At 64.4% G+C, this 25,396-nt stretch overlaps 1 protein-coding gene across 1 annotated transcript; it reads left to right on the top strand.

The window, feature by feature from the left end:
- Positions 1-1,324: 1,324 nt before the first annotated feature.
- Positions 1,325-25,354, top strand: PIEZO1 (piezo type mechanosensitive ion channel component 1). Its single transcript, XM_054516120.1, has 51 exons — positions 1,325-1,388; positions 7,139-7,234; positions 8,203-8,325; positions 8,618-8,660; positions 8,749-8,905; positions 9,639-9,774; positions 10,851-11,064; positions 11,223-11,388; positions 11,601-11,693; positions 11,773-11,845; positions 12,009-12,100; positions 12,213-12,473; positions 12,555-12,666; positions 12,748-12,926; positions 13,000-13,148; positions 13,319-13,498; positions 13,570-13,658; positions 14,189-14,346; positions 14,418-14,594; positions 14,684-14,809; positions 15,062-15,262; positions 15,345-15,549; positions 15,627-15,731; positions 16,309-16,462; positions 17,030-17,273; positions 17,756-17,852; positions 17,938-18,106; positions 18,181-18,270; positions 18,382-18,461; positions 18,665-18,736; positions 19,264-19,361; positions 19,443-19,539; positions 19,784-19,858; positions 19,951-20,123; positions 20,200-20,321; positions 20,411-20,542; positions 20,626-20,884; positions 20,962-21,150; positions 21,350-21,620; positions 21,748-21,847; positions 21,938-22,085; positions 22,174-22,388; positions 22,500-22,658; positions 22,737-22,884; positions 22,990-23,178; positions 23,267-23,359; positions 23,457-23,629; positions 23,707-23,829; positions 23,912-23,991; positions 24,231-24,426; positions 25,105-25,354. Exons 1-51 carry the CDS (start codon positions 1,325-1,327, stop codon positions 25,352-25,354), a joined length of 7,395 nt encoding a protein of 2,464 aa, XP_054372095.1.
- The last annotated feature ends 42 nt before the right edge of the window (positions 25,355-25,396 follow it).

Below are 25,396 nucleotides of genomic sequence, written 5' to 3'. Positions count from 1 at the left end.
GCTGAACTTCACGTCTTGGTGCTGACCAGTGTTTCATTTACACGAGCAGCTCCCTCCAGATCCCAGTGCCGAGGGTGGAAGCAGCTGAATCCCCGTGATAAGGATGCTGCCACAAGGGGCTGTGCCCACTGAACCCATGGATCCACACACTGGGGGCCATCAGACCCATCCTGGGGAGCCATCAGGCCCATCCTGTGCCCACTGAACCCATGGATCCACACACTGGGGGCCATCAGGCCCATCCTGCTTTGGGGGTTCTGGGTGGGCAGGGGTGCTTGGATGGGGCTTGGGCACATTTGGGGTGGGGAGAAGAGGCCCTGGAATTCTGGAGGGAGCTCAGGGAGAGAGTGGGGAGCAGTCTGGCAGTGTGCCAGCTGGATGCCAGTTCATGAACCGTGTTGGGAAAACAAGCTCAGGGGAGCCAAGGAATGTGGAGAATTTCATGGGCTGATGGTTCCTCTTGGAGGCTGGTGGTTACCAGCACTGCCAGGTGTCACCAGCCACACTGCCCGTGCCACCAGCTGTGCCTGGCACCTGCCCACTGGGATTTGGGGTGGGATTTGGGACTGAGACAGCCCAGCTCCAGGTGTGACCTGCGCCCCCAATTCCATGGGGGTATGGGTCTGCATCTGGCTCTGCAGTAGGCACTGAGCTCTGGGAATGTGGGACTGTGGGTCCAGCTCCAGGAACAGGGGATCATTCCGCAGTGCCAGGGATCATGGACCCAGCTCCAGGAACACAGAATGATTCCCCAGTGCCAGGGATCATGGACCCAGCTCCAGGAACAGGGGATCATTCCCCAGTGCCAGGGATCATGGACCCAGCTCCACGGCTGCACATCAACCCCTCCCAAGCTCCCTGCTCCATGCAGCAGCTCTGAGCCCTGGTATCAACAACAAACATTCAACAAAAACAAGTTCTGACTTCTTCATTTCATTTTCGGACAAAACAAACACGAAGCACATCTGCTTATCTTTCTTTCCTTTTTTTTTTTTTTCCTTTTTTTAGTCGATTTTTTTTCCCCCCCGACCGCAAAAAAGCGGAACCCGGGGGGTTGCGGGGCCCGTGCTGAGCCCGGACAACTCGTGTCAGCGGCGGGAGCGGCGGGCGCGGTGCCGGCGGGCGGCGCTGGGGCCGCGCCGGCCCCGCGGGTGGGGGGCGGGCGGTGCCGCTTTATAAAGCGGCGGGCGCGGGGCGGGGGCAGCGCCTCGGAGCGCCGCGGGACCGGGCAGCGGCATCGGCACCGGGGCCTGCCCAGCCCCGGCGGGGCGGAACGGCTCGGAGCGGCTCGGGCCGGGCCCCCCCGCCGCGGCGGCCGGGCGGGATGAAGCGGCGGGGGCTCTGCGAGGGGCTCTACTGGCTGCTGCTGCCGCTCGCCCTGCTGGCCGGTGAGTGCGGGGATCCCCCGGAGCCGACCGGCTGCGACCCCCGCCCCTGGGGAGGGTGGCTCGGGGGCTGTCGCCGCTCGCCGGCGGCTGCGGGCGCGGGGCTGTCCCGGCACGTGGGGCGGGAAGCGCCGGGAAGCCGGGGGCGAGCGGGTCCCTGCGCGCAGGAACCGGGGCCGGGATCCCGGAGCCGCCGGTGGTTCCGGGGGTCGGTGCCGGGACGGGCGGACCGCCGAGACCCCGCGGCTCCAGCCGTGACCGAGCGCACCGGCGGGGAGCGCTGCCGCTTTCTCCGGGCGGGACGGGGTGCGCGTGTCCCCCCCGTCCCCCGACAGCTGTCCGGGGTGCAGGTGGCCCGGCCGGGTCACGGCCGTGTCGCCACGGCCGCTGTGCTGCTGGGGGCGAGGAGCTCGCTCCGGCCGGGGTGGGCGATGCCCGGGGGTGGCAGCGCCCATCCTGTCCCCATGCCCGGGTGGATCCGGTGCCCACCCCGGCCCCCGTGCCTCTGCGGTCCCCGGGCTGCCACCAGCCCGTTCCCAGCACTGTCGGCCTTTGATGGCAGCTGTGCCACCCACCGAGGCAACCGGCTGGCCACCGGCCTGGAAAATCCCCGTGTCCCGGGACGCGCAGGACAAGAATCGGCTCTTTGAAGCCCGCCTGCTCCGGAGCCTCTTCGGGAACGCTGCGTTTGCGTAGACGCAAAGGAAAAACCTCCTTATAGCGAGTATTGTCCAAGGGGCTCCTTGTGCCGGGGCTGTTTGCCACCGACACCGGGCTCGCACCGGCCGTGCTGGGGGGGCTGAGCCCCGGGGAGCTCTGGAGTGGCTTTTGGGGGGCCCTAGAAGGACTTTTGGGACGCTGTCACCTGGAGAGAGAGGGACACGCTCCCGGCCGAGGGAGGCACGTCCAGCCGAGCCAGCCCCGTTCCCAGCCGCGTTTTGGGGAGCGGGGTTGGGTTTCGGGGTGCTGGCAGCGGGCGCAGCCTCGCTGGCGGAGGAAGTCGGTGACTCTTGAAAAAGCTGCTTTTCCTTTGGTTTGCTGGGGCAGTGACTCAGAGCATCGCGCAGGATGTCAGGAGGTTAATTATAACCCAGCCCAGCCCGGGCTGCCCGAGGGGGCTGCGCTGCCCGGGCCGGGGCGCGGGAGCTGCCGGCTGCATCCCATGGGTGCCCGGGGCGACACGTGGCCTCCGGGCCAGCCTCCCGCGGGGCCCTCCTGCTCCAAATAACGCTGATTTACCCCCACATCCTGCCGGCTTGCTTGCCTCTGCCCCCTGCTCCAGCACGGGCTGTGCTGGGGACCGCGGGTCCCCCCACAGCTGGGGACACTGGTGGCCTTGCTGTCCCCCCCGACCCTGCGGAGCTTGTAGGTGGCTTGTTTAAATTTGGGGCCCCGCTTGGGCGGGGACTCCGTCCTGCTCCAGCTGATTGCCGAGGGGGGGTGACTCAGCAGCGCCCGGGGGGCTCGCAGGAGCAGCCGGGGGAAACTGAGGCACGGGGGGTGTGGCTCGTCCCGCCGCACCTGGCTGGGAGGGTTTGCCCCGCAGCACGGCCCTTCCTTCCCGGGCAGCTTGGCTCTCCCCGAACGTCCGCAGGATGTTTGCTCGGGGCTCCCGGCCAGCTCGGGGCCAGTGGAGCCGCAGGGCTCGGGTCCCGTGGCTCGGGGCAGCCCCCTCGGCTGGCACAGCCCTTGGGGGGGTCCCGGCCGTGTCCCCACCTCGGCTCCGTCCTGCCTGCTGGGATTCTGGGCTGCTGTGGGGGGCACAGCACATCGCCCCCCCAAGGGGGGACCGGGCACCCCCAGTGCCAGTCCTGGCCACGCTGATCCGTGGCTCCGTGGGCAGAGGTGATGGGTGAGGGTGGCACCCCCTCCCCGTGGGGCTGCGGTGCCCCCCGAACCCCCAGGTGTGGGGACACAGCCCCCCCTGCCCGCTCAGGGTGCTGGGGGGTCCCTGGGGGTCCCTGGGGCTGGAGCCCAGCTGGGTGCCAGCGTGGGCTGCAGCAGCTGCCTCCTGCGGTCAGGTGCTTTTTATAAAACCCAGGGAAATAGAATAGAGGAGGAAAAAAAACCTATTAAAAAAAAAAAAAAGGCAGAGCCACTCTCAGAGCTGTCTCCAAGAGCAATAACTGCTGCTTCCTCCTGGGCAGGGGGAGGGGAGAAGAGGGGATGAGAGGATAAGATGGGATGGAGGTGCAGGGCCCAGGTGCCCAGGACAGAGCCCCCACAGCCCCAGTGAGGTGGGGGACACTGTGAGGGGCTCCCCGGGCGTGCAGCGGGTCCCCTTTGGGTAAGGACAGCAGGGTTTGGGCACCCCTGGCACTGCCATGTGGCAGCCACGGTCATGATGGCCCTGGGAATGTGTGTCCTCACATGTCCCAGCGCTGAGCCTGCAGCTCCGGGAGCCCTGTGGCACGGGCTGTGCCCTCCTGGCGGGTGCCACTGTGTGACACTCGTCCCCTGAGCTCCCTGGCACGAGCTCCTGGCTCCCAGCTGGGCTTTGCCAGGCTGGGGCACCGCTGGCGCCCGGCCCAGAGCCCTCCTGGGGCATCTCCTGCGGCATTCCCGGGAGCGGGGTCGGGAGCTGGCGGGATGAACTTTCCACAAAAACAGGATATGGAGGGTGAGCCGGTGGGGCTGCTCTTTCCTGGAAAGAGGGGCTGGGAATGTGCTGCTGGCCGGCTCTGCTTGCCCAAGGGCTTGTGGCTTTGGGGCTGCTGGGATTTTGGGACGGGGAGAGTCCCAGTGACGGGATTTTGGGACGGGGAGAGTCCCAGTGACGGGATTTTGGGACGGGGAGAGTCCCAGTGACGGGATTTTGGACAGGCAGAGCCACAGTGACATGATTCTGGGACAGGGAGAGCCACACTGATGGGATTTTGGGATGAGGCCTCTGGGTTCCTCACCCACCCTCTGGTTTGCAGCCAGCGGGTGCAGAGTCGAGTCCTGGGAGCAAAGTGACACCTTGGGGACCCTGTCAGGGTCCTTGGGGTCCCCAGCTGGGGCTGCTGACCTGGGAGGCAGCTTGGCAGGGCTGCCTGGCCCCAGCAGCAGGTAACGGGGCCGTGTGAGGGAGCAGGGCAGGAATTAAAGAGCTCTGCTAATTAACCCTGAGCGGCCGCAGGTGCCGAGTGGATGCACGGTGATGCTGCAGGGCTGCTGTGTGGGGCTCCCCCAGCTCTGGGGGGCCTGGGAACCCCCTTTCCCCATTCAGCTGGGAATGGATCCATGCTGGAAGCTGCCTGGGTGTGGGGTGGTGCCTGCTGTGCAGGGAGGGGGCTGTGCCAGACCCCAAATCCCTTCCCGGCCCAGTGCCTTGGGAAAGGCGTTGGTGCCCACTCCTCCTGGCTGCCCCACTTTGCCGGGGGTGCCCAGTGACCCCAATCCCCTCCCACGGGGAGATTCAATTAAGGCTGGCGTGGAGGAGCCCCGGCACATCCCGCCCAGCTCCCCAGCGCTGTAATTTACCCTCCTCCCGGCTCATTAATGTCGTTAATATTTCACGTGCTGCCGGTGCCGGGGAGCTGCTCCGGGGTCACAGGGCTGGGCAGGCAGGAATTGGGGTGCCAGTCCGGGATACCTGGCTTAGGGGACGAGGTGAGTGCCCGGACACAGCCGGGGTGTGGTGGGTGGGGGCAGTGCCCGGGGAGGGGGCTGTGGGTGCCACGGTGCTGCACCCACCCCCAGCCGGCTGCTGGAGGGCGGCTTTGCTCGGCTTTGCTCTCCCCACACGCCAAACTGGTTTTTCCTCCCTGTGCCTGCGCTTTCCCCGCTGTCAGCACTGTGGGGAACCGGTTCCCTCCGAGCACCCACGCACCGGGCACGGCACGCCCGCTGCAGCCGGGGGAGCGGGGGGTGCCCGGCCGGGCTCCGGGGGTGCCCCCGGACCCGAGGGTGCCCCAAACCTGGCTGTCACCTGTCACCACCTCCTTGCCCTCCTTTTCCATCCTGCTGGAAGCCATCGAGCGCTCCCGGTGATGCCTGAGGGGTGCAGGGGGAGCCACCAAGCAGAGGCTCCTGGGGGTGCTGGTGGCACCAAATATTGGGGTCGGCAGGCGGGTACCCCCCAGTGCCCAGCATGGTCCGTGCTCTCAGTGGAGCTGCCAGCCGTGCCCTCGGTGCCACCAGCACCGGGAGGTGGCCGTGGCAGGGCCGGGGGCTCGCGGCGGGGCTGGGTGACCCCTGGGGTGGGCGCGGGGGTGGGTGGCACAGGGGACAGGGGGGCCCTGCCCGGCTCCCACGGCAGCCGCGGCAGCAGCAGCGTCTCGCCCCCGTGCCGGGAAGGCTCCTCTCGGCTGGAATATTTGCTCCATGAGGTCATCCTGTGCCGAAACAGCCAGGAACAGCCAGGAGCCCTCGGCAGCGGCTGCGGGAGGTGACGCGTCCCGTCCCGGGGTCACCGCGGGGAGGTGGCCGCTGGTGACGGTCCCGCTGCCCCCCAGCCCAGGCTGTGCCTCGCAGCCTTGGGGACACCGGGACACCGGAGCTGGTTGTGGCCCCAGCGTGGGACGTGTCCCGGGGTGCTCCCTCTGTGCCCTGCTGTCCCCGGGGCCGTGCCGTGTCCCCCCCCCCGGCCGCGCTGTCCCCATCCCCAGGATGTGTTGTCCCATTGAAACCTCGTAAACACAGGAAGGGCCGTGCCGGGCTGCGGTGCTGAGCACGTCCCTGGCACCCGGCCGGGCTCCCCTCACCCCCCCAGTGCCACGGGGGCAGAGTTGAGCCCCCCCCGCCCGTGTCACCCCCCCCGCCCGTGTCACCCCCCCTGTGTCACCCCCCCTGTGTCACCCCCCCTGTGTCACCCCCTTCTGCCAAGGGGAGCAGCTCCTGCCCTGGGTCACCAACAGCAATTCCCTGGGGCTGTCCCCTCCCCGGGCTGTCCCAAAGGGACCCCCCATGCTGGTGGGATGTGTCCCCCTGGTCTACAGCAGAGGGGATGGGGACAGCTCCTGGGACAGCACGGTGACAAAGCTCACTGCCTTGTCCCCAGCCAGGCACCGATCCTGGGGTGTCCCAGGGTGTCCCAGGCCAGTGCCCTGTCCCCAGCCACCGATCCTGGGCTGTCCCATTGGTGCTGCCCATCCCCGTGGCCTCAGGGCTGCCCTGGGTGCTCCCAGCCCCTGCCTGTGCATTTGCTGGTGTCTGTCACTGTCGCAGGGGTGACAGGAACGCTGAGTCCCCAGCCGGGGTGGCAGGTGCCTTCCCACGTCCCTGTCCCCGTGTCTGTCCCCATCCCTGTCCCTGCAGGGCGCTGGCTCCTCGGCAGTTTGTGCCTGCAAACAAGCTGTAATTTAGGGCTAAAAATAAGTGAGGGGGAAGGTGCTGGGCTGGTGGCACACCCAGAGCAGGGCTGGGGACAGGTGCTGTGCCAGCCCTGCAGAGGTCACGGGTGAGGTCCCAGCGTGGCCTGGGGGTCCCTGCACTGCTCAGCCTGCTTTGGTGGGAATGATGTGGAAACGCTGCAGATTTTTCTCATGGCTCTTCTTCCCCTGTCACCCCGTGTGTATGGGACCTCTGGTGTCCCCTCTGGTCCTTGTCACCCGCGTGGGTCCCCAGGAGTGGCACAGCCTGAGGTCCTGCCTGTGTCCCTCTTTCTGATGGCACTTTTCTGGGGCTTGACCCCCTTGTCTTACCTGAGCCCAGCACCACCTGGCATTTTGGGGTGCCTCTCTTTTGGGGATCCCCAAGGTGGGGGGGGTGCAGCTGTGAGCCCTCCCTGTGCCCCATCCCTGTCCCTAACCCTGTCCCTCTGTCCCCAGCCTGCCTGTTCCGCTACAATGTGCTGTCCCTGGTGTACCTGCTCTTCCTGCTGCTCCTGCCCTGGTTCCCGGGGCCCTCCTCCCGCTTTTCCACAGGTAAGGGGGCACAGGGGACAGGGGGCGGGCACAGGGGGCGGGCACAGGGGAACTGCCACCCCCTCCCACGGGCACCTTGGCTGTGGTTTCACCCCGGCCGGGCAGCGTGGCTCCTGTGGAGCCTCTCTCTGTTAATTATAGCCCAGGGGGGCTATTAATAGCCCTGCTGCTCCACAAGGGCTGGTTTGGAGCCTTTTTAACCCAAAACCTCAGGGCTGGGCAGTGAGGCACACCACGAGCAGCCCCTCCACCCTGCCCGGGGCACTGGGGTGTGTGGTGGCCTCAGGGGTCACCCCCACCCTATGGGGCAGGTGCCCCTGGCCCCCCTGTGCCCGGCTTTGAGCCCACCCCCAGCGCCTGGCACGGCCACAGATAAAAGCTTTGCCCTCTGAATATTTCATGGGCTCCACGGCCCCGCATCCCGGCACTGCCCAGAGCCTTTGCCTGGATTTACAGGAAAAAACAAGAGGAGGGAAAGCTCACAGCTGTGGTGGGCTCGCTGCCCACCCCACCCCTGGCCAGGAAAATGGGCACAGGGCCCAGGGAACCGGCTGGAATGGGGGGAGAGCCAGGTGGTGGAAGGGCTGAGGGGGTTTGGAGGGGGGGGGGACCCCTGGAGCCCCCCCATGGGGTGTTCCAGAAGGAATGGAGACCCTGGAACCCTCACATGGGAACTTCCAGCAGGGATGGGGGCCCTGGAGCTCTCCCATCAGATATTCCAGCAGGGATGGGGATGCTGACTGCCCCCCAGGGTGGTCCCACGCCAGCAGGGCCATGGGGGGGGGTCCTGGGCTTTGGCTCCTGGGGTGCCCTCGGGCTGTGCTGGGTGAGGGCAGAGCCCTGGTGGGATCCCGACCCTGGGGCAGAGCCCTGGGCTCTCTGGGCTCCCTTCCCACTTCTCCCTGAGAGTCCCTGCTGGGGTTCCTGGTGTCCTTGGCTGGTGGGTGACAGCTTTGCCCGTGTCACAGGTCACAGCAGCCGCATCCTCAAAGCTCTGCTGGGGATCAGCATCCTCTTCCTCCTTGCCCACCTGGTTTTCCAGATATGCCTGTACACGCTGCCTGCCCTGGACCAGCTGCTGGGGCCCAGCTGTGAGTAGGGGGTGCCCACACCCACCTCCACCCACCCACAGCCCTGCTCCCTGTGCTGCCCTGGGGCTGCACCCTCAAACTGGTGCCATGGAACCCATCCTGGGGGCTGCTGAGGCTCTGTAGGGTCCCAGCCCCGTGCCACCTCTGGGGACACCCTGTGCCATGCTGGGTGCCACTGCCCTGGGCACACAGCCCATCCTGCTGTGGATGGGGGTGCTCTCCCCGTGCTGGGGGGTGCTCAGTGCCTGCCCTGCAGGGTCTGCCCCTCTCAGTGCCCCCCTCTTCCCCACAGGCAGCTCCTGGGAGGTCTTTGCTCGGCACATTGGGGTCACCAGGTAAGGGCACCCTCACCTGTGGGGCTGGGGGCTGGCAGGGGCCAGGGGGGTCACCCCTGAGCCCTCCCCTGCCCCGCTGTCCCCCCAGGCTGGACTTGAGTGACATTCCCAACTCGGTGCGGCTGGTGGCACCCGACGTTGGCATCCTGCTGGTCTCGTCCCTGTCCCTGTGCCTGTGCCGCCGCCTCAGCCCTGCCCCTGCCACCTCCAGAGGGAATCCCGGGTCCCTGGAGTCCTCTGAGTGGGTGAGAGCCACCCCCACTGCCATGGGGACATCCCACCATCCACATCCCACCGCGTCCCTGTCTGTGGCTGGTCCCTGTCCCTTCCCTGGGCACAGCCTGGGGCTTGGCACGGGGACATCCCCAGTGGTTGGGAACCCAGTTTGGGGCAGTTTTGACCAGATTGGAGTCATTGTCACACAGCTTAGGGTGACTCAGCCATGGAGGAGTGTCTGTGTTTGCTCTGGCATTGCCACAGGGATTGTGGCAAACAGCTGGGACTGTGGGGTGGGCAGCTGTGGGGGTGGGCAGTTATGGGGTGGGCAGTTATGGGGTGGGCAGTTATGGGGTGCAGGCCCCAGCTGGAGCTCGCTGGTGCAGGGCTGGGTGCTGTGCCATGCCATGCCATGCTGTGCCGTGCCAGCCCCACCTGGCAGTGCCAGCAGCTCCTGGGGACACCGTGCTTGTGGCACCCGGGCAGACACAGCCCCGGTGGCTCCGCAGCAGCCCCGGCTGTAACCCGAGCACTGCAGGCACGGATGCCTTTGCCGTGAGCCCGGGAGGGAGCCTGGAAAAAAGCTCAGTGCTGGGAGCTCCCGGAGCCAAGGCAAACAGCGGCCCCGAGGAGGCAAAGCTCTCCCGGCGGCTGCCAGAGCAGCGCAGCCAGGTGCCGGGCACTGAGCCCTCCGCAGACAGGGGAAACTGAGGCACGGAGCTCAGAGGCACGGAGCTCAGAGCACGCTGTTGTCCCCGGCAGAGGGACGAGAAGGACGCGGGGTGGCAGCGGCGGGCACAGAGGGACACGCGGCTGCGGAGCCGCCTGCGGGACAAGGCTCATTCCCTGCTCTGGGAGGCTGGCAAGGGCCTGGCCTTCCTCCTGCTGGCCCTGGCAGGTGCGTGTGTGTCACCCTGGTGCTGAGAATGGCACGGGAACAGGCGGGAGGCAGTGCTGTAGGAGAGTAAAGCAGGCTTTATTTCAGAGAACCGCGTGGTTTTTATAGAGCGATACAATGGGTTCTGTTCTGTTGGTTAATTAACAAAAACATCCTTCTCACACACTGTTCTTGAGAAGAACAGAAAGGAAAAGTAGAAAAACACTGCTTGCAGATTGTTTGTACTTAACAAGTTATCACATCTTTACAACTCCCTAAAAGTTCTCACAAGCCTCTGTAAGAAATGCTGGTTGTTTCTCTGTGCCATGGCATTGCCAGGTGGGCACAGCCTGGGGGCACATGGTGGGTGAGCTGCTGGGGAGGGTGCTTGGTGCCAAGTGGAGATGCTCATCCAGGGTGGTTGCGATGCTCAGTCCAAGGGAAAGCATGCTTGGTGCATCAGGGGAGGGTTTTCCATCCAAGCTCAGTGCAGGCAGGGAGGGATGCTTGGTCCAGAGGGGAAAACAGTGCAAGGAGAAGGGAGCTTGGTGTAAGGGGAGAGAATGTTCAATCCCAGGGAGAAATCTCAGCCCAGGGGAGAGCTGCTCGCTCTGAGGGTCAAATGCTTGATCTGTGGAGGGACAGATGATGCTTGATCTGGGGAGGGAGGGGATGCTCATTCCAAGCAGGAGTGATGCATGGTCTGAGGATGGATTTAGAGTCCAAAGGGGAAAAGCTTGGACCAAGAGGAAGGAGATGCTTGGTTCGAGGTGGAAAACTGTCCAAGGGGAAGGGATGCTTGCTCTGAGGAGGAATGCTGGGCCCAGTGGGGTGCTCTCAGTGGGATGGGGGTTCGGTGGGGTGCTCTCAGTGGGATGGGGGGTTCAGTGGGGTGCTCTCAGTGGGATGGGGGGGTCCAGTGGGGTGCTCTCAGTGGGATGGGGGGGTCCAGTGGGGTGCTCTCAGTGGGATGGGGGGTTCAGTGGGGTGCTCTCAGTGGGATGGGGGGTCCAGTGGGGTGCATCCCAGTGGGATGCTGCTCGGTGCAGGGGGCTGCCGGGCTGTGCACTGACCGCCCGTGGGGCGCTGCTCCCCAGGGATCACCCTGCCCTCCGCCTCCTCCAGCGTCTACTTCCTGCTCTTCATGGGGCTGTGCACGTGGTGGGCCTGTCACCTCCCCTCCAGCCACCAGGCCTTCAACGTCCTCTGCGTCCTCGTTGGCATCTACAGCGCCTGCCACCTGCTGTGCCTCTATGCCTACCAGACCCCCTTCGTGCAGGGGGTGTTCCCACCCCCCACCATCTGGGCACGGTGAGTCCCAGGAGGGAGGGGAGGGAGCTGTGCTGGGTGAGCTGCCCCATCCCACCCTGGGGAAGGCACCCAGAGCATCCCTCTGGTGCCAGCACAGGGATGGCAGCCTGGCTCCTGCTCCTGGCTGGGGGTTGATGCCAGCTCCTCTGTCCCCGCAGGGTGTTTGGCTTCAAGGACATCATCCTGTACCACAACTGCTCGCAGCCCAACATCCTGGACCTCAACAACAGCCACCCCTGGCCTGTCTACGCCAACCCTGGCATCCTGCTCCTGCTCTACTACACCTTGGCCACCCTGGTGAAGCTGCGCTGGCGGGAGATCAAGGTGAGGGGCTGCAGGATTGAGCCACACCCCCGTGGTGACAGCGGTGACAGTGGTGACAATGTGCCCGGCTGTGACTGCTCTGGCCCTGCTGCAAGGCAGGGGGGGCGGGCAGAGGGGTGCCCACGGTGTGGGGTGCCTGGGCAGGGGGCTGGGGCATGTCCTGCTCCCCAGTGGTGGCAGTGGTGCCCTGAGCTGGCTCCTGCCCCTCGCAGAGAACCGTGGCACCGGCACGGCCGCGCCCGAGGGACCTGGTGGAGCTGGAGAGCTGGCCCCAGGACACTCCCCAGGTGGCTGAGGACACCAAGGTGGGTTTGGGGGGGCTGTGCAGGGAGTGGGTGCCGGATGGGGGTGCCAGGGTGGGCTCTGAGCCCTCTCTGCCCTCAGCCCATGCTGTGCCCCAACACCGGGAAACCGAGTGCCAGCACCGAGAACTGCACCGTGCACGTCTTGAACGCACGTAAGCCTGACCCCAGCCCCTCCCCAAACCCTGCCTGGGTCCTGGGGCTGCTTTGTGCTCCCCTTCCCCAAACCCTGCCTGGATCCTGGGGTTGCTTTGTGCTCCCCTTCCCCAAACCCTGCCTGGGTCCTGGGGTCCCTCACGCTCCCTCTCCCCATGCCAGGCAGGAGGCATCCGGCGGCGTGGCTGCCCCTGCACACCTTGGGCCACCTCCTCATGAAGCAGAGCTACGTGGCTGCCCTCATTGCCATGATGGTAAAGAGCTGGGAGGGGACACGGCCCTGGGCAGGGGACACAGCCATGGGCAGGGGACACAGCCACGGTGGGGTCACCTCGTGGGCCCAGCCCTCACCCTCCCTGCCCGCAGGTGTGGAGCATCACGTACCACAGCTGGCTGACCTTCGTGCTGCTGCTGTGGGCGTGCCTGATCTGGACGGTGCGGAGCCGCCGGCACTTTGCCATGCTGTGCTCGCCCTTCCTGGTGCTCTACGCCATCGCCCTGTGCAGCCTGCAGTACGTCTGGGCCATGGACGTGGCCCCCGAGCTGCCCACCCGCATCAGCTTCATGGAGCTGCAGCAGCTGGGGCTGGTGCACCCGCAGTACCCCTGCATGGCGCTGGGGGCCAAGGTGAGTGTGGCACTGTGGCACTGTGGCACTGCCCTGCGCTGCCAGCGCCCCGCTGTCCCCGCTCACCGCCTGTCCCCGCAGCTCCTGTTCACCCTCACCTTCTGGATGCTGCTGCGGGGGTTCGTTAGCGAGAAGGTGCTAACGAGGAGGGTCCCGGCCACGCCGCTCCTGGAGGTGTCTGTCACGGATACAGGTGAGGGCTCCTGGTGTCACTGTGCCTGTGGGGGGGACCTGTGTGCCTGCCCAGCTCCTGCAGCGCCTCCGTGCCCCACAGAAACCAGCCAGATGCGGGACGTGCTGCAGAAGCTGGGGGAGGTGCTGAGGGATTTCTTCGCCAAGTTCTGGATCTGTGTCTGCGCCGCCAAGTTCATCGTGGTGACCTTCGCCGGCCGCCTCGTCCTCTACAAGATCGTCTACATGCTCCTCCTGCTCCTCTGCCTCATGCTGTTCCAGGTGGAGGGGCTGGGCACCCCTGGGGACCCGTGCCATCGCCGGGGTGGCCCTGCTGATGTCCCTGTCCCCGCAGGTGTACTACAGCCTGTGGCGCAAGGTGCTCAAGGGCTTCTGGTGGCTGGTGGTGGCCTACACCATGCTGGTGCTCATCGCCACCTACACCTACCAGTTTGAGGACTTCCCCATGTACTGGAGGAACATTACAGGGCTCAATGATGACCAGTGAGTGTCCCCTACCTGCTGTGGGGTCCCTGCTGGCACCAGGGCATGGCCAAGGGCTGGGGAAACTGAGGCACGGAGCAGGTTGGGGTTGATCCCCGGTGTGGGGGGCTCAGTGCCTGGTTGGCATGGGATGGATGAGACCCCGTGCTGACCCTCCTCTCTCCACCCAGGCTGAGTGACATGGGCCTGCAGCAGTTCAGCGTCTCCAAGCTCTTCTCCAGCATCCTCATGATGGGTTTCTTCCTGCTGGCCTGCATCCTCCAGCTCCACTACTTCCACGAGCCCTTCATGCGCATCACTGACCTGCAGCACATCCGGCCCCCATCTCTGACCTCTGACCACATCCCCAGGTAGGACCCATTGCTGGGTGACCCCCCTGCACCCCAAGCCCCCTGTCCCTGCTCTGACCCCCTCCCCACAGGTCTGAGGAGCTGCATGGGAGCCGCCTGCTGCGGGATGCAGCTGCTTCCGAGACTGCCCAGTCCCGAGACTCTGACACGGCGTCCCTGGGTACGGGGCAGGGATGGGGCATGGGCTGGGAGGGGTGTCCTGCAAGCCAGGAGGGACCTGGGAGGGCAGGGAGGTGGATTTGGGTTGATATCTGGGCAGGGAGGTGGATTTGGGTTGATGTCCGAGTGTGGGAGGGTAGGGAGATGGACTGGGGCAAGCCTGGAAGAGCCTTTTGGGGTATGGGTTGGGGTGTCCTTCAAGTCTGGGAGGGTGTGGGGAAGGACTGGGATGTTCTCTGAGCCAGGAATGGGCTGGAGGGCATGGGGGTGGATTGGGGTGTCCTGAAAGCCGGGGTGGGACCACTGTAGTGCAGGGATTCATTGGGGTCTCCTCCAAGTCTGGAGGGATGCAGGGATGGATGGGGATGCCCTCTGAGCTAGGAGGAGGCTGGAGGTTGCAGGCATGGGTTGGGTTGTTCTCCAGGTGTGGGGGGCTGTGGGAATGGATTGGGGAGGACACAGGGGAGGGGTTGGGGTGTCCTCAGAGCCAGCGAGGCTGCAGGGGTGTCCATGAGGGTCCATGTCCCACAGCATCCAACAAATGGGGGCTGGTGCTGGAGCGCCTGGTGGTGCTGGGCCGCACCTTCTCGGACAAGATGACACGGAGTGAGGTCTTCGTGAGACGCCTGCTGGAGCTCCACGTCGTCAAGTTGGTGGCTGTCTACACTGTCTGGGTGGCCCTGGAGGAGGTACCCCTGGGGGCGTGGGGTTGGGGGGCTCAGCTGGGCCCTCTGAGGTGCTGACACGGCCTCTGGCCCAGGTCTCGGTGATGAACTTCTTGCTGGTGCTGCTGTGGACCTTGGCCATGCCCTACTGCCGCTTCCGCCACATGGCCTCGTGCCTCTCCACCGTCTGGACCTGCATCATCATCGTCTGCAAGATGCTCTACCAGCTCGAGGTCGTGGACCCCCACGAGTACTTCAGCAACTGCACCCAGGTGTGCCCAGCAGGGCTGGTTCTTGGGGGGCTCCCTGGCTGGAGGGGGGCTGAGGGGCACTGACCATCCCCTGGTGCTCCCCTCTGCAGCCCCTCCCCAACGGCACCAACCTGACCCCAGAGGAGCTGGGCAACTCCACGCTGTACCGTGGCCCCGTGGACCCTGCCAACTGGTTCGGCATCCGCAAGGGCTTCCCCAACTGGGGATATGTCAAGGTGGGCACGGGGACACTGTGGGGGACCACCTGGAGGGGGTTCTTAGCTTCACACTGTGGTCCTCAGCATCTCTTCTGAGAACCTGGGGAGATGCTGTTTATGGGGACCACCATGTGGGGGGGGATTGCTGGTGTCACCCTGTGGTCCTCAGCATCTCTTCTGAGAACCTGGGGAGGTGCTGCTTATGAGGACCATCCCGTGGGGGGATTGCTGGTGTCACCCCGTGGTCCTGAGCGTGCCCTGTTCCCCCAGAACCACCTGCAGGTGCTGCTGCTGCTGGTGTTTGAGGCCGTGGTGTACCGGCGCCAGCAGTACCACCGCAAGCAGCACCAGCTGGTGGCCCCTGTCACCGAGACCGTGTTTGAGGACATCTCCCACGAGCACCTCGACCTCGGCCTCGTCAGCTGCGCCAAATACTTCATCAACTACTTCTACTACAAGTTTGGCTTGGAGGTGGGAGCACCCCTTGTGTGGATTGGGGTCCCAGCGCTGGCAGCATTCCCAGTGCTGAGCCTTGCAACCCCTGCACCCCCAGATCTGCTTCCTGATGATGGTGAACGTGATCGGGCAGAGGATGAACTTCCTGGTGATCCTGCACGGCTGCTGGCTCGTGGTGATGCTGACGCGGCGGCGGCGCGCGGCCATCGCCCGCCTCTGGCCCAAGTACTGCCTCTTCCTCGTCATCTTCTTCCTCTACCAGTACCTGCTGTGCCTGGGCATGCCGCCCGCCCTCTGCATAGGTAAGGGGCACCCTGCCTTTCTGTGGAAGGGGCTGCAGGAGAGGCCCTGGCACTGATGGTGCCCCCTGCCCCCCCAGACTATCCGTGGCGCTGGAGCCATGCCATTCCCCTCAACTCGGCCCTCGTCAAGTGGCTCTACCTGCCCGACTTCTTCCAGGCTCCCAAATCCACCAACCTCATCAGTGAGTAGCCCCCTGCCCATGGGGTGCCCCCTACTCCAGCCCCTGGCAGTCCCCTGCTCATGGGGTGACGCAGCCCATGGCAGCCCCCTGGTCCCCCTGCTCCAGCCTCTGGCACCTCTGTGCCCACGGGGTGCCCTGTCACCCTATTCCAGCCCCTGTCCCAACCTCTGGGACCTCCCCAGCCATCCTTTGGGTCCAGGAGGGGGGAAGGACAGACAGGAGGGGTGGAGGAGCTTTAAGAACCCCACTCCTTTGGGGGTAGAGCTTAAATCGCACACACCCCGTTGGAGAAGGAGTCATGGCAAACCCCACCCTTTTTTGGGGTACCCTAATTGTTTTCCCAACCCTTTTTGGGGTCCTTAATTGTTTTCTCACCCCTTTTTGGGAAAAGAAGGGGTCTGGAGAGCCCCACACTTGGTTAAAGAAGAGGTGGGGCCGGGAAAAGCCGCACCTGCCTGGAGGGAACTACTGAACTCCCCATCCTGGGCAGGATGGGGGTGCCCCACGCCGGGGGAAGGGTTTGGGGGGTATCAGCATTCGGGGGGGCTGTGGCCCGGGCTGAGCTGTGCTCCCCCAGACGATTTCCTGCTGCTGCTGTGCGCGGCCCAGCAGTGGCGCGTCTTCGAGGCCGAGCGCTCCGAGCCCTGGCTGTGGGCGGCCGGCGACAACTCGGACCGGCTGGACCGCGAGCAGGACCACCACAACCCCACCCCAAACTTCATCTACTGCAAGTGGGTGCCCCCAGCACTGCACCCCCAGCGGGGCTGGGCCGCGGGAATGGGATCCCCACTGTGGGCAGTGAATGGGGGGGGCTCCTCTGGGATGGGACCCCTTGGGGTGTGGACACACAATGGAATCCCAGCCTTGCAATTCCAACCTTGGGATGCCAAACTTTGGGGTTTGGACAGGATGGGCTTCCCCCCTGGGATGGAACCCTTTGAGGTAGGGACAAGATGAGATCCCACCTTTGGACAGCAAATCCCCTGGGTGTGGGTGGGATGGGACCTTCAGGCAGTGGGACCTGCTGGGCTGGGATCCTCTAGAATGGGATTGGAATCCTTTTGGGCCAGGGTCCCTTTGGACATGACCGCCCTGGTGGCTGGAGCAGGGACACCCTGAGGCCCTTCTGGAAGGAGATGAGGTGGTCTAGGACACCCCTGGTGATGGTGCTGGACCCTCACAGGCTTTGTGCCATAAACTGGGACAAAAGCCTTTGTCCCCCATGACAGGGCTGGCTGGGGGGACTGGGACCGTGCTGGGAAGGGACAAGGCCCCTGCTCTGACCACCCCCTCCACAGGTCCTACCTGGACATGGCGAAGGTGGTGGTGTTCCACTACCTCTTCTGGGTGGTCCTGGTGGTGGTTTTCATCACCGGGACCAACCGCATCAGCCTCTTTGGGCTGGGCTACGTGCTGGCCTGCTTCTACCTGCTGCTCTCGGGCACCGCCATGCTGCGCAAGCCGGCCCGCGCCCGCCTGGCGCTCTGGGACTGCCTCATCCTCTACAACATCGCCGTCGTCATCTCCAAAAACATGCTCTCGGTGCGTGGTGAGCCGCCCACGGGCCTCTCCTTGGGTCACCCTGTGCTGTAAATCAAAAGGGAGACAATGATGCATCTGACTCCATTGATATCAGAGGGCTAATTAATTACTTTATTATACTATGCTAGATACATTTCATCTAAACTGAATCTGCCAAGCACTCACTCTGCATGCACCTGCTCACACTGCCCAGAATCTCGTGGCTGTCACCACACACACACACTTGGCCCTGATAGGCTAAGGAAACAAAACACCATCACTTCGGATAAATAATCTTCATATTGCATTCTGCTTTGGCACAACACAGGCACAGCAAGTGATAAGAATTGCGTTTTCCCTTTCTCTGAGGGTCAGAGAATGTGAATCTCAGAAATCCTCGGGAAGAATTGTGCCTTGCTTTTCTCTGTGAAGAGAAATGTGGCAACAACCCTGGCTGTCCCCTGGGGTGGTGACAGAGCCATGTGTGCCCTCTCTGCCCGCAGCTCCTGTCCTGCGTCTTCGTGCAGCAAATGCAGAGCAGGTTCTGCTGGGTCATCCAGCTCTTCAGCCTCGTCTGCACCGTCAAGGGCTACTACAACCGTGAGTTGCTGCTCTGGGGGGATCTGGGAGCTTGGGGCTGCAGGCTTGGGCTGCTGCCTGACCCGCCTGCACCTCTGCCTGCCAGCCAAGGCGATGCACAAGGACCACGACTGCACGCTGCCCATCGAGGAGGCCGGCATCATGTGGGACAGCATCTGCTTCTTCTTCCTCCTGCTCCAGCGCCGCATCTTCCTCAGCTCCTACTACCTGCACGTCATGTGGGACCTCCGAGCCTCTGCCCTGCAGGCTTCCAGGTGGGATTGGGGTCCTGGAGGGTCCCCATAGGTGCTGGGGACCCCCCTGACCCTCTGCTGTCCCTGTCCCCCAGGGGTGTGGCACTGTTCAAGGCCAGCATCATGAAGAGCCTGCGCTCGCACCGGCAAGCCGAGAAGAAGTCGCTGGACCAGCTGAAGCGGCAGTGAGTGGGTTTTGGGGGGCACTGGGACCCCTCTCCCTGCACCTTGGGACACCCCTGAGTGAGGGGTGCCCCTGGGGGGGAGCAGGGCTCTGCAGCACCCTCTGCCTCCAGGATGGAGCGGATCCGAGCCAAGCAGCAGAAATACCACCAGGAGCGCGCCACCAGCACGGAGCAGGAAGGGGCCAGAGCAGGTGAGAGCCGGGGGGTCCCTCCCGTGTCCCCAACCCCTCTCTGGACACACGGGTGGCACCGTGGCCCTTCGCCGACGCCCATCCTGGTGGAGCCCCGTGGAGCATTGTGGTGACCCCTCCCGTGCTGAGTCCCCCCAGGCAGGGTGGGTGCCCTGAGCAGGGCCCTTCTCAGCCCCCTCTCAGCCCCCTTTGCCATCCCACAGCTCCCGGTGGCCCAGCAGACCCGTCCCGGCAGAGGGAGCGGTGGTGGCGGCCATGGTTAGACCATGCTACAGGTACAGGGGCCATAACAGGGCTCAGCCCTTGGAGAGGTGCCTCTGCTGGGACCACTGACACCTGCAGGGACACTGCAAGGACCCTGCACTAACACCTGCAGGGACCCTGCACTAACACCTGCAGGGGCCCTGCACTAACACCTGTAGGGACACTGCAAGGACACTGCGCTGACACCTGCAGGGGCACTGCGCTGACACCTGCAGGGACACTGCTCGGCCAGGGGACACCCCGCATGTCCCCTGTCCTCAGGCTCAGCCTCAGAGCACTAACCATGGCTTCTCTGCTCCCCAGCACTAACAGGGTGTTGGACTGGGGGTGCCAGGCTGGGTTTGGGGTCGCTGACATCGGTCACCTCTGAATGCTGACGCCGCTTTGGGGACGTGGCAGTTGAGTTGTTGGATTTGATGTCCCCATGGGTGTCCTCGGTGCCAGGCAGTGCCCTGGGAGATGGCAGCGGGGACAGCCTGGGGTGTGACACCCCTGCCATGGCCCTGGCCGTGCCGTGACACCCTGTGCCCCCTGGCAGTGCTGCATTCCGGGGAATACTTCCTCTTCGAGTCAGACAGCGAGGAGGAGGAGGAGGTGCAGGAGGAGCCACGGCCGGGGAGGCTGAGCGCCTTCCAGGTGAGCAGGGCTGGGGGACTGCAGAGCAGCCCGAGGGCTGGCAGTGTCCCCAGGCTGCTGATGGCCCCTGTCCCCCTCCAGCTCGCCTACCAGGCCTGGGTGACCAACACCAGGACGGTGCTGCGGCAGCAGGAGCAGCCCGAGCGGCCGCAGCCACCCAGCACTGAGAGCACTGCAGGTGCGTGTGACACCCCAAAATAGGGCTGGGGGGGCAGCAGGGGACACAGCCCTGCCTGGTGCCCACTGTGTGCCCTGGCAGGGCGCCCCCAGTGTGTGGGGGGGATCTCTGGTGGCTACAGTGGGGTTTGGCACAGGCTGTGCAGCTTTGCTGCCCACCCTGGTTGTTAAGGTGGATGTGGGGGGTGGTGGATGGGAGAGCCCCAGAAATGATGTTCATCCTTCCTTGGGGTCTGACTCTTGAGGAGACGGTGCAAGGAGAGGGGTGGAGGCTGCCCAGGGGACTGAAGGCCGGGAGGAAGAGAACGTGGAAAGATCTGGTAGGTGGGCAGCAGGACTGCAGTGCCAGGGGGATGCTGGGGGGGTCTGGGTGGGCACAGGTGACCCTCCAGCCCTCTCCTTGCCCTGGCAGAGCGCAGCAACGTCTTGCAGCGGGCACTGAGCACGCTGAGGTTCCTGTGGCTGCTGTGCCAGGCCCTGGTGGACGGGCTGACCCAGTGGCTGGACACCCAGACCCGGGAGCACACAGACATGTCCCAGGTGCTGTGCCTCGAGAGGTTTGTCATGGCAGAGCGGCTGGCCAAGGTGAGCCCGGGGGGACACCGGGGCACGGGGGGTGGCAGCCCACAGGGGGGTGGCACTGACGTCCTGCCTGCCCCAGGGAGAGCAGATCAACGAGGAGGAGTTCCCCAATGAGTTGTACGAGCTGCCGCCAGAGGAGCTCCTGCAGGAGCCCAGCCCGCCCGGCTCCCTGGCTGCGGTGTCCCTCATCCGCGCTTCCAGGCAGGTGCATAGATACCCCCGAGGGGACCCCTGGCAGTGCCACAGGCAGGGCAGGGGGCTCACCCCTGTCCCTCTGTCATCCCCAGCAGGTACCTAAGAGCTGCCCCTTCTTTTGGCAGCCAGGAGCAGGGGATAAGTGTGGAGGATGTGGCTGATGCCCAGCAGTTCCTGGCCGTTCCCCAGCAGCGCAGGCGGACTGCCAGTGAGCTCCTCAGGAGCAGGTGGACATGGGGACAGGGACATGGGGACAGCAGGATGGGGACGGGGGCAGCAGGGGGGCTCACCCCAGGCCTGCATCCTGCAGGAGGTTGTGTGTCTCTGAGCTGGAGGAGTCACAACGGTTCTACCAATCCCACAACCGGTTCCTGAAGCTGCTGCTGGCCGGGTACCGCTTCGGGACCGGCCACTCCGAGCTGCTCTGTTACTTCACCATTGTCCTCAACAACATGGTCACTGGCTCCGTCATCTCCCTCTTCCTGCCCATCCTCATCTTCCTCTGGGCCATGCTTTCCAACCCCCGGCCCACCAAGCGCTTCTGGATGACCGCCATCATCTTCACCGAGGTGGGCAGGGGGTGGCCAGTGAAGGGACAATGCCACCAGGCCCCTGCTGCCACCCACTGACCCCAGCATCCCCACAGATGACGGTGGTGGTGAAATACCTTTTCCAGTTTGGCTTCTTTCCCTGGAATGGCTATATCACCCTGCTGCGCAATGAGGGCAAGCCCTTCTTCCCACCACGCATCATTGGCTTGGAGAAATCCATCCACTACATCAAGTATGACCTCCTGCAGCTCCTGGCCCTCTTCTTCCATCGCTCCCTGCTGCTGGTGAGCCCTGGGCCGTGGGTGGGCATTTGGGGGGAGCTGGAGCTGCTCCTGGGGGCTCCAGGCAGAACCCAGCAGGTGCTGGGTGGCTCTGCCGTGGTTTCCCACCAGTGCTGGTGGGAGTTGATGCTGCAGGATGATCCTGGGAGTGAGGTGTGTGGGGCTGGGGACCAGCAGGACCCCTGACCGTGTCCCTCTGCAGTCCTATGGGCTGTGGGACCAGGAGAAGATGACGGACGAGAAGCAGCAGAGCGAGGAAGGGGAGAAGCCGGAGGAAGCCGTGTCCCCACCATCGGCGGTGGCTGAGGAAGGGCTGGAGGCTCCAGCCCAGCCAGGAGCACTGGGAGCAGCCACGGGGCTGGAGCTGGAGCCAGAGGGCGAGTCTGTGGAGCAGGAAGAGGAGAGTGAGGCCACACAGCTCCGCTTCAGGAGGAAGCAGGGGAGGAAGACAATGGAGGTGGTTCAAGTGGAAGGTGAGCACGAGTTCCCAACCCTCGTGTCCTGCTGAGGAGCAAAGCTGCCACCCCCAGGGTGCTGGGGTCGGGCAGGATGTGGGCCTGCAGGACCCTGGCTGTCACCCACGCTGTGCCTCACTTCAAGGAGGTGAGGAGGAGGAAGAGGCGGAGGTGTCAGAAGAGAGCCACGCTCACAGGAAGCTGAAGGCATTTGGCTTGCGGGTCAAGGGCTTCTTCCTCACCATGTGAGTTGTGGGGGTGCTGGTTGGGGTGGGGGCTGTGGGGTGCAGTCCCTGTCACCTGTCCCCTGTGTCCCGTGTCCCCTGTCCCTGCAGGGCACACGATGTGTACCAGCCAGTGTGCGAGTTCTGCCGGGACATCATGGACACGCAGAGCCGTGCAGCCACCGACGTCTACGCCTACATGTTCCTGGCTGACGTGGTCGGCTTCATCATCATCGTCTTCGGCTTCTGGGCCTTTGGGGTGAGCAGGGAGTCCCACAGGGCCCTGACTGTCCTGCCTCCACCACGGGGTGAGGCTGGGCTGGGTCCTGACCTCTCCTGCCCCCCAGAAATACACGGCGGCTGCCGACATCACCTCCTCGCTGTTGGAAAACCAAGTGCCAGAGGCTTTCCTGTTCATGCTGCTCTTCCAGTTCAGCACCATGGTCATCGACCGCGCGCTCTACCTCCGCAAGAGCGTGCTGGGCAAGCTCGTCTTCCAGGTCATCCTGGTCTTCGGCATCCACATCTGGATGTTCTTCATCCTGCCTTACGTCACCCAAAGGCACGTCCCAAAGGATTCCCCGCCACAGCACGGTGTGGCACCTTGGTGTCCCCCAGCCCACGTGGTGGCCCAGGCTGGTGGCTGAAGGGTGGTGACACGTCCCTCCTGCAGGTTGTTCCGCCACAACACGGTGGCCCAGCTGTGGTACTTTGTGAAGTGCATCTACTTTGGACTGTCGGCCTACCAGATCCGCTGTGGCTACCCCACCCGCATCCTGGGCAACTTCCTCACCAAGAAATACAACCACCTCAACCTCTTCCTCTTCCAGGGGTAGGGCACAGGGGCCACAGGGAGCCCCGGGCACGCCGCGGGTGCCGTACCACCGCCCTGTCCCCGTGTCCCCCCCAGGTTCCGCCTCGTGCCCTTCCTGGTGGAGCTGCGGGCCGTCATGGACTGGGTGTGGACGGACACCACGCTGTCCCTCTCCAACTGGATGTGTGTGGAGGACATCTACGCCAACATCTTCATCATCAAGTGCAGCCGGGAGACTGAGAAGGTACAGCCCCTATGCCAGGAAGGGTCCCTCACTAAACCCCTCTTGGGGTTTGTTGGGGTCCCCCTGAGCCCACCCTACACCGTGCACTGTCTCCCCCCACCCCAGAAATACCCCCAGCCCAAGGGGCAGAAGAAGAAGAAGGTGGTGAAGTACGGCATGGGCGGCCTCATCATCCTCTTCCTCGTGGGCATCATCTGGTTCCCTCTGCTCTTCATGTCCCTGGTGCGCTCTGTGGTGGGCATCATCAACCACCCCATCGATGTCACTGTCACCCTCAAGCTGGGGGGGTACGAGGTGAGGATGTAGGGGTGGCCCTTGGGCTGCCCAGATGGGACACCAGGGCTGCCCTGCCTGGCTGATGTCCCCCTGTCCCCCTCCTCAGCCTCTGTTCAGCACGAGCTCCCAGCAGCAATACATCCAGCCCTTCACCTATGAGGACTACGAGGACCTCACCAAAGAGTTTGAGAGCGAGCTGGTAAATCCCCACCCCAAAAAATCCCTGCTGGCTGCCCGGGGCAGGGGCTGGCAGAGCCCCCAGGGCAGGGGCTGAGCTGTGTCCCCCTCGGTGGCAGTTGGCCATGCAGTTCATCAGCCTCTACGACGTGGAGGACATCGTGACCGCCCGCATCGAGGGCAGCTCGGGCTCGCTCTGGGGCATCAGCCCCCCCAGCCGCGAGCAGATGCGGCTGGAGCTGCAGAACGGATCCTCTGACATCACCCTGCACCTCAACTGGATCTTCCAGAGGTACCTCGGGCACGGCCAGGGAGGAGCCAGCCCTGCCTGCACCCCCCCTGCCCGCACTGAGCCTCTCGTGCCCGCAGGGACCTGAGCAAGGGGGGCACGGTGGAGAACACCTACGGCAAACACAGCACAGACCTGGCCCCCGGCACGCCCGAGCGCCTGCAGCTGGCCCAGCTGCTGGCTGGCACCAGGAGTGAGCCCGTGTGAGTGTCCCCTGAGGGGGTGGCTGGACCCTGGGCTCAGTGGGATGGTGTAACCCCCCCCATCACTCTGCTTTTCTTGCAGGGCATTGCAAAACCTCTTCCCCAAATACATCCGGGCATCCACTGGCCTCGAAGCTGAACCCATCGAGCAGCTGCTGCCAGGTAGGTCCCAACATGTCCCCCACAAGAAAACCAGCACTGGGTGCCACCTCTCTGAAGACAGGGAGGACATGAGTCCCAGTGTGTCCCTCCCCAAGGCATCAGCACTGGGAGCACAACTGATGGTGCCAGCCCCTGCGGACAGCGAGGACGCGAGCCCCGCTGTGTCGCTCCCACCCAAAATCTGTCCTCAAGAGCACAGCAGCCACTGTGCCGTGCCCTCACGGTGTCACCCTCTGCAGATGGCGAGGAGAACTACCTGGACGTGGAGTTGCAGCTGAAACAGGAGCGCAGGGGCTCTGGCCCTGGTGAGCACTTTGTGGAGTGGTGGGTGCTGAGGCAGAAGGACGCCCCACCCAAGGCTGGCAACATCCTCCCCATGGTCATCTTCAACGACAAAGTCAGCCCCCCCAGCCTGGGCTTCCTGGCTGGCTACGGGTACGTGGAGGGTGCCAGGGTGAGGGGGCATCCGGAGGTACTGGAATTAAATACCAGTATAGCTAGACGGGACGTGCCTGGGCTCGTCTGGCCCTTGCTGCTTGACCAAAGGCGGCAGCTGTGGTGGATTCACCTCAGAGACACCTTTGGCTGGCTGGATGCTGCACCTGGATGCTTGGGACAAGTCCAGGCATGCAGGAGCTCAGGTTTCCCTCTGTGGAGAAGCTTTAAGGTGATGGTGAAGGAAAGGAGTCACTTCTGATGGAGGGTTTGGATCCAGAGCTTTATTCTGGCCCACAGGCCTCTGAATGCAGCACTAGCTCCCACAGAACTCCCCGAGCCCGTGGCTGCTGCTCCTTTGAACCCCGGGGAGAGGGGCAGGGAAGGGGCAGGGAGGCACCAACCGGGTACAGGAGGGGAGGGACAAAGGGACAAAGGACACCTGGATGGCCCAATGCCCCCCAGGGCTGAGAGGCATCTTTTGGACTCTGCCAATCACACGAAGCCCTTTCTGGAATGCCAAGATTGACGGACAGCACTCAGCAGGGGCAGGGAGGGAAGGGAGAGGTGATTGGCACACCTGGGGAAAGAACTGGGATACCTGAGACGGGCTATGACATCAGACCGCAACACGGAGGGAATGGCTGGTGGGATTCAGGATCTGCCCCCCTCTTGCAGGATCATGGGGCTCTACGTGTCCGTCGTGCTGGTGATCGGCAAGTTCGTGCGGGGCTTCTTCAGCGAGGTCTCGCACTCCATCATGTTCGAGGAGCTGCCCTACGTGGATCGCATCCTGAAGCTGTGCCAGGACATCTTCCTGGTGCGGGAGACGGGCGAGCTGGAGCTGGAGGAGGAGCTCTACGCCAAGCTCATCTTCCTCTACCGCTCGCCCGAGACCATGATCAAGTGGACGCGGGAGAAGGAATAAGGGGAAGGGGCTGCAGCCCCCTCCCCTGGCAGGGACATCACC

This window comes from Molothrus ater, chromosome 12, assembly GCF_012460135.2.
Source record: "Molothrus ater isolate BHLD 08-10-18 breed brown headed cowbird chromosome 12, BPBGC_Mater_1.1, whole genome shotgun sequence".
Classification (NCBI taxonomy): domain Eukaryota; kingdom Metazoa; phylum Chordata; class Aves; order Passeriformes; family Icteridae; genus Molothrus; species Molothrus ater.
Note: the sequence above shows the minus strand (reverse complement) of the source record. Positions and strands in the feature narration are given on the sequence as shown.

What these genes read in the sequence shown, in the direction of transcription:
- PIEZO1 (XM_054516120.1), top strand. Translation starts at nt 1,325, where the DNA reads ATGAAGCGGCGGGGGCTCTGCGAGGGGCTCTACTGGCTGCTGCTGCCG. An exon ending in CGTGCACGTCTTGAACGCAC is followed by an intron (nt 11,846 to 12,008) that starts GTAAGCCTGACC and finishes TCCCCATGCCAG; the next exon opens with GCAGGAGGCATCCGGCGGCG. An exon ending in CCAAACTTCATCTACTGCAA is followed by an intron (nt 16,463 to 17,029) that starts GTGGGTGCCCCC and finishes CCCCCTCCACAG; the next exon opens with GTCCTACCTGGACATGGCGA.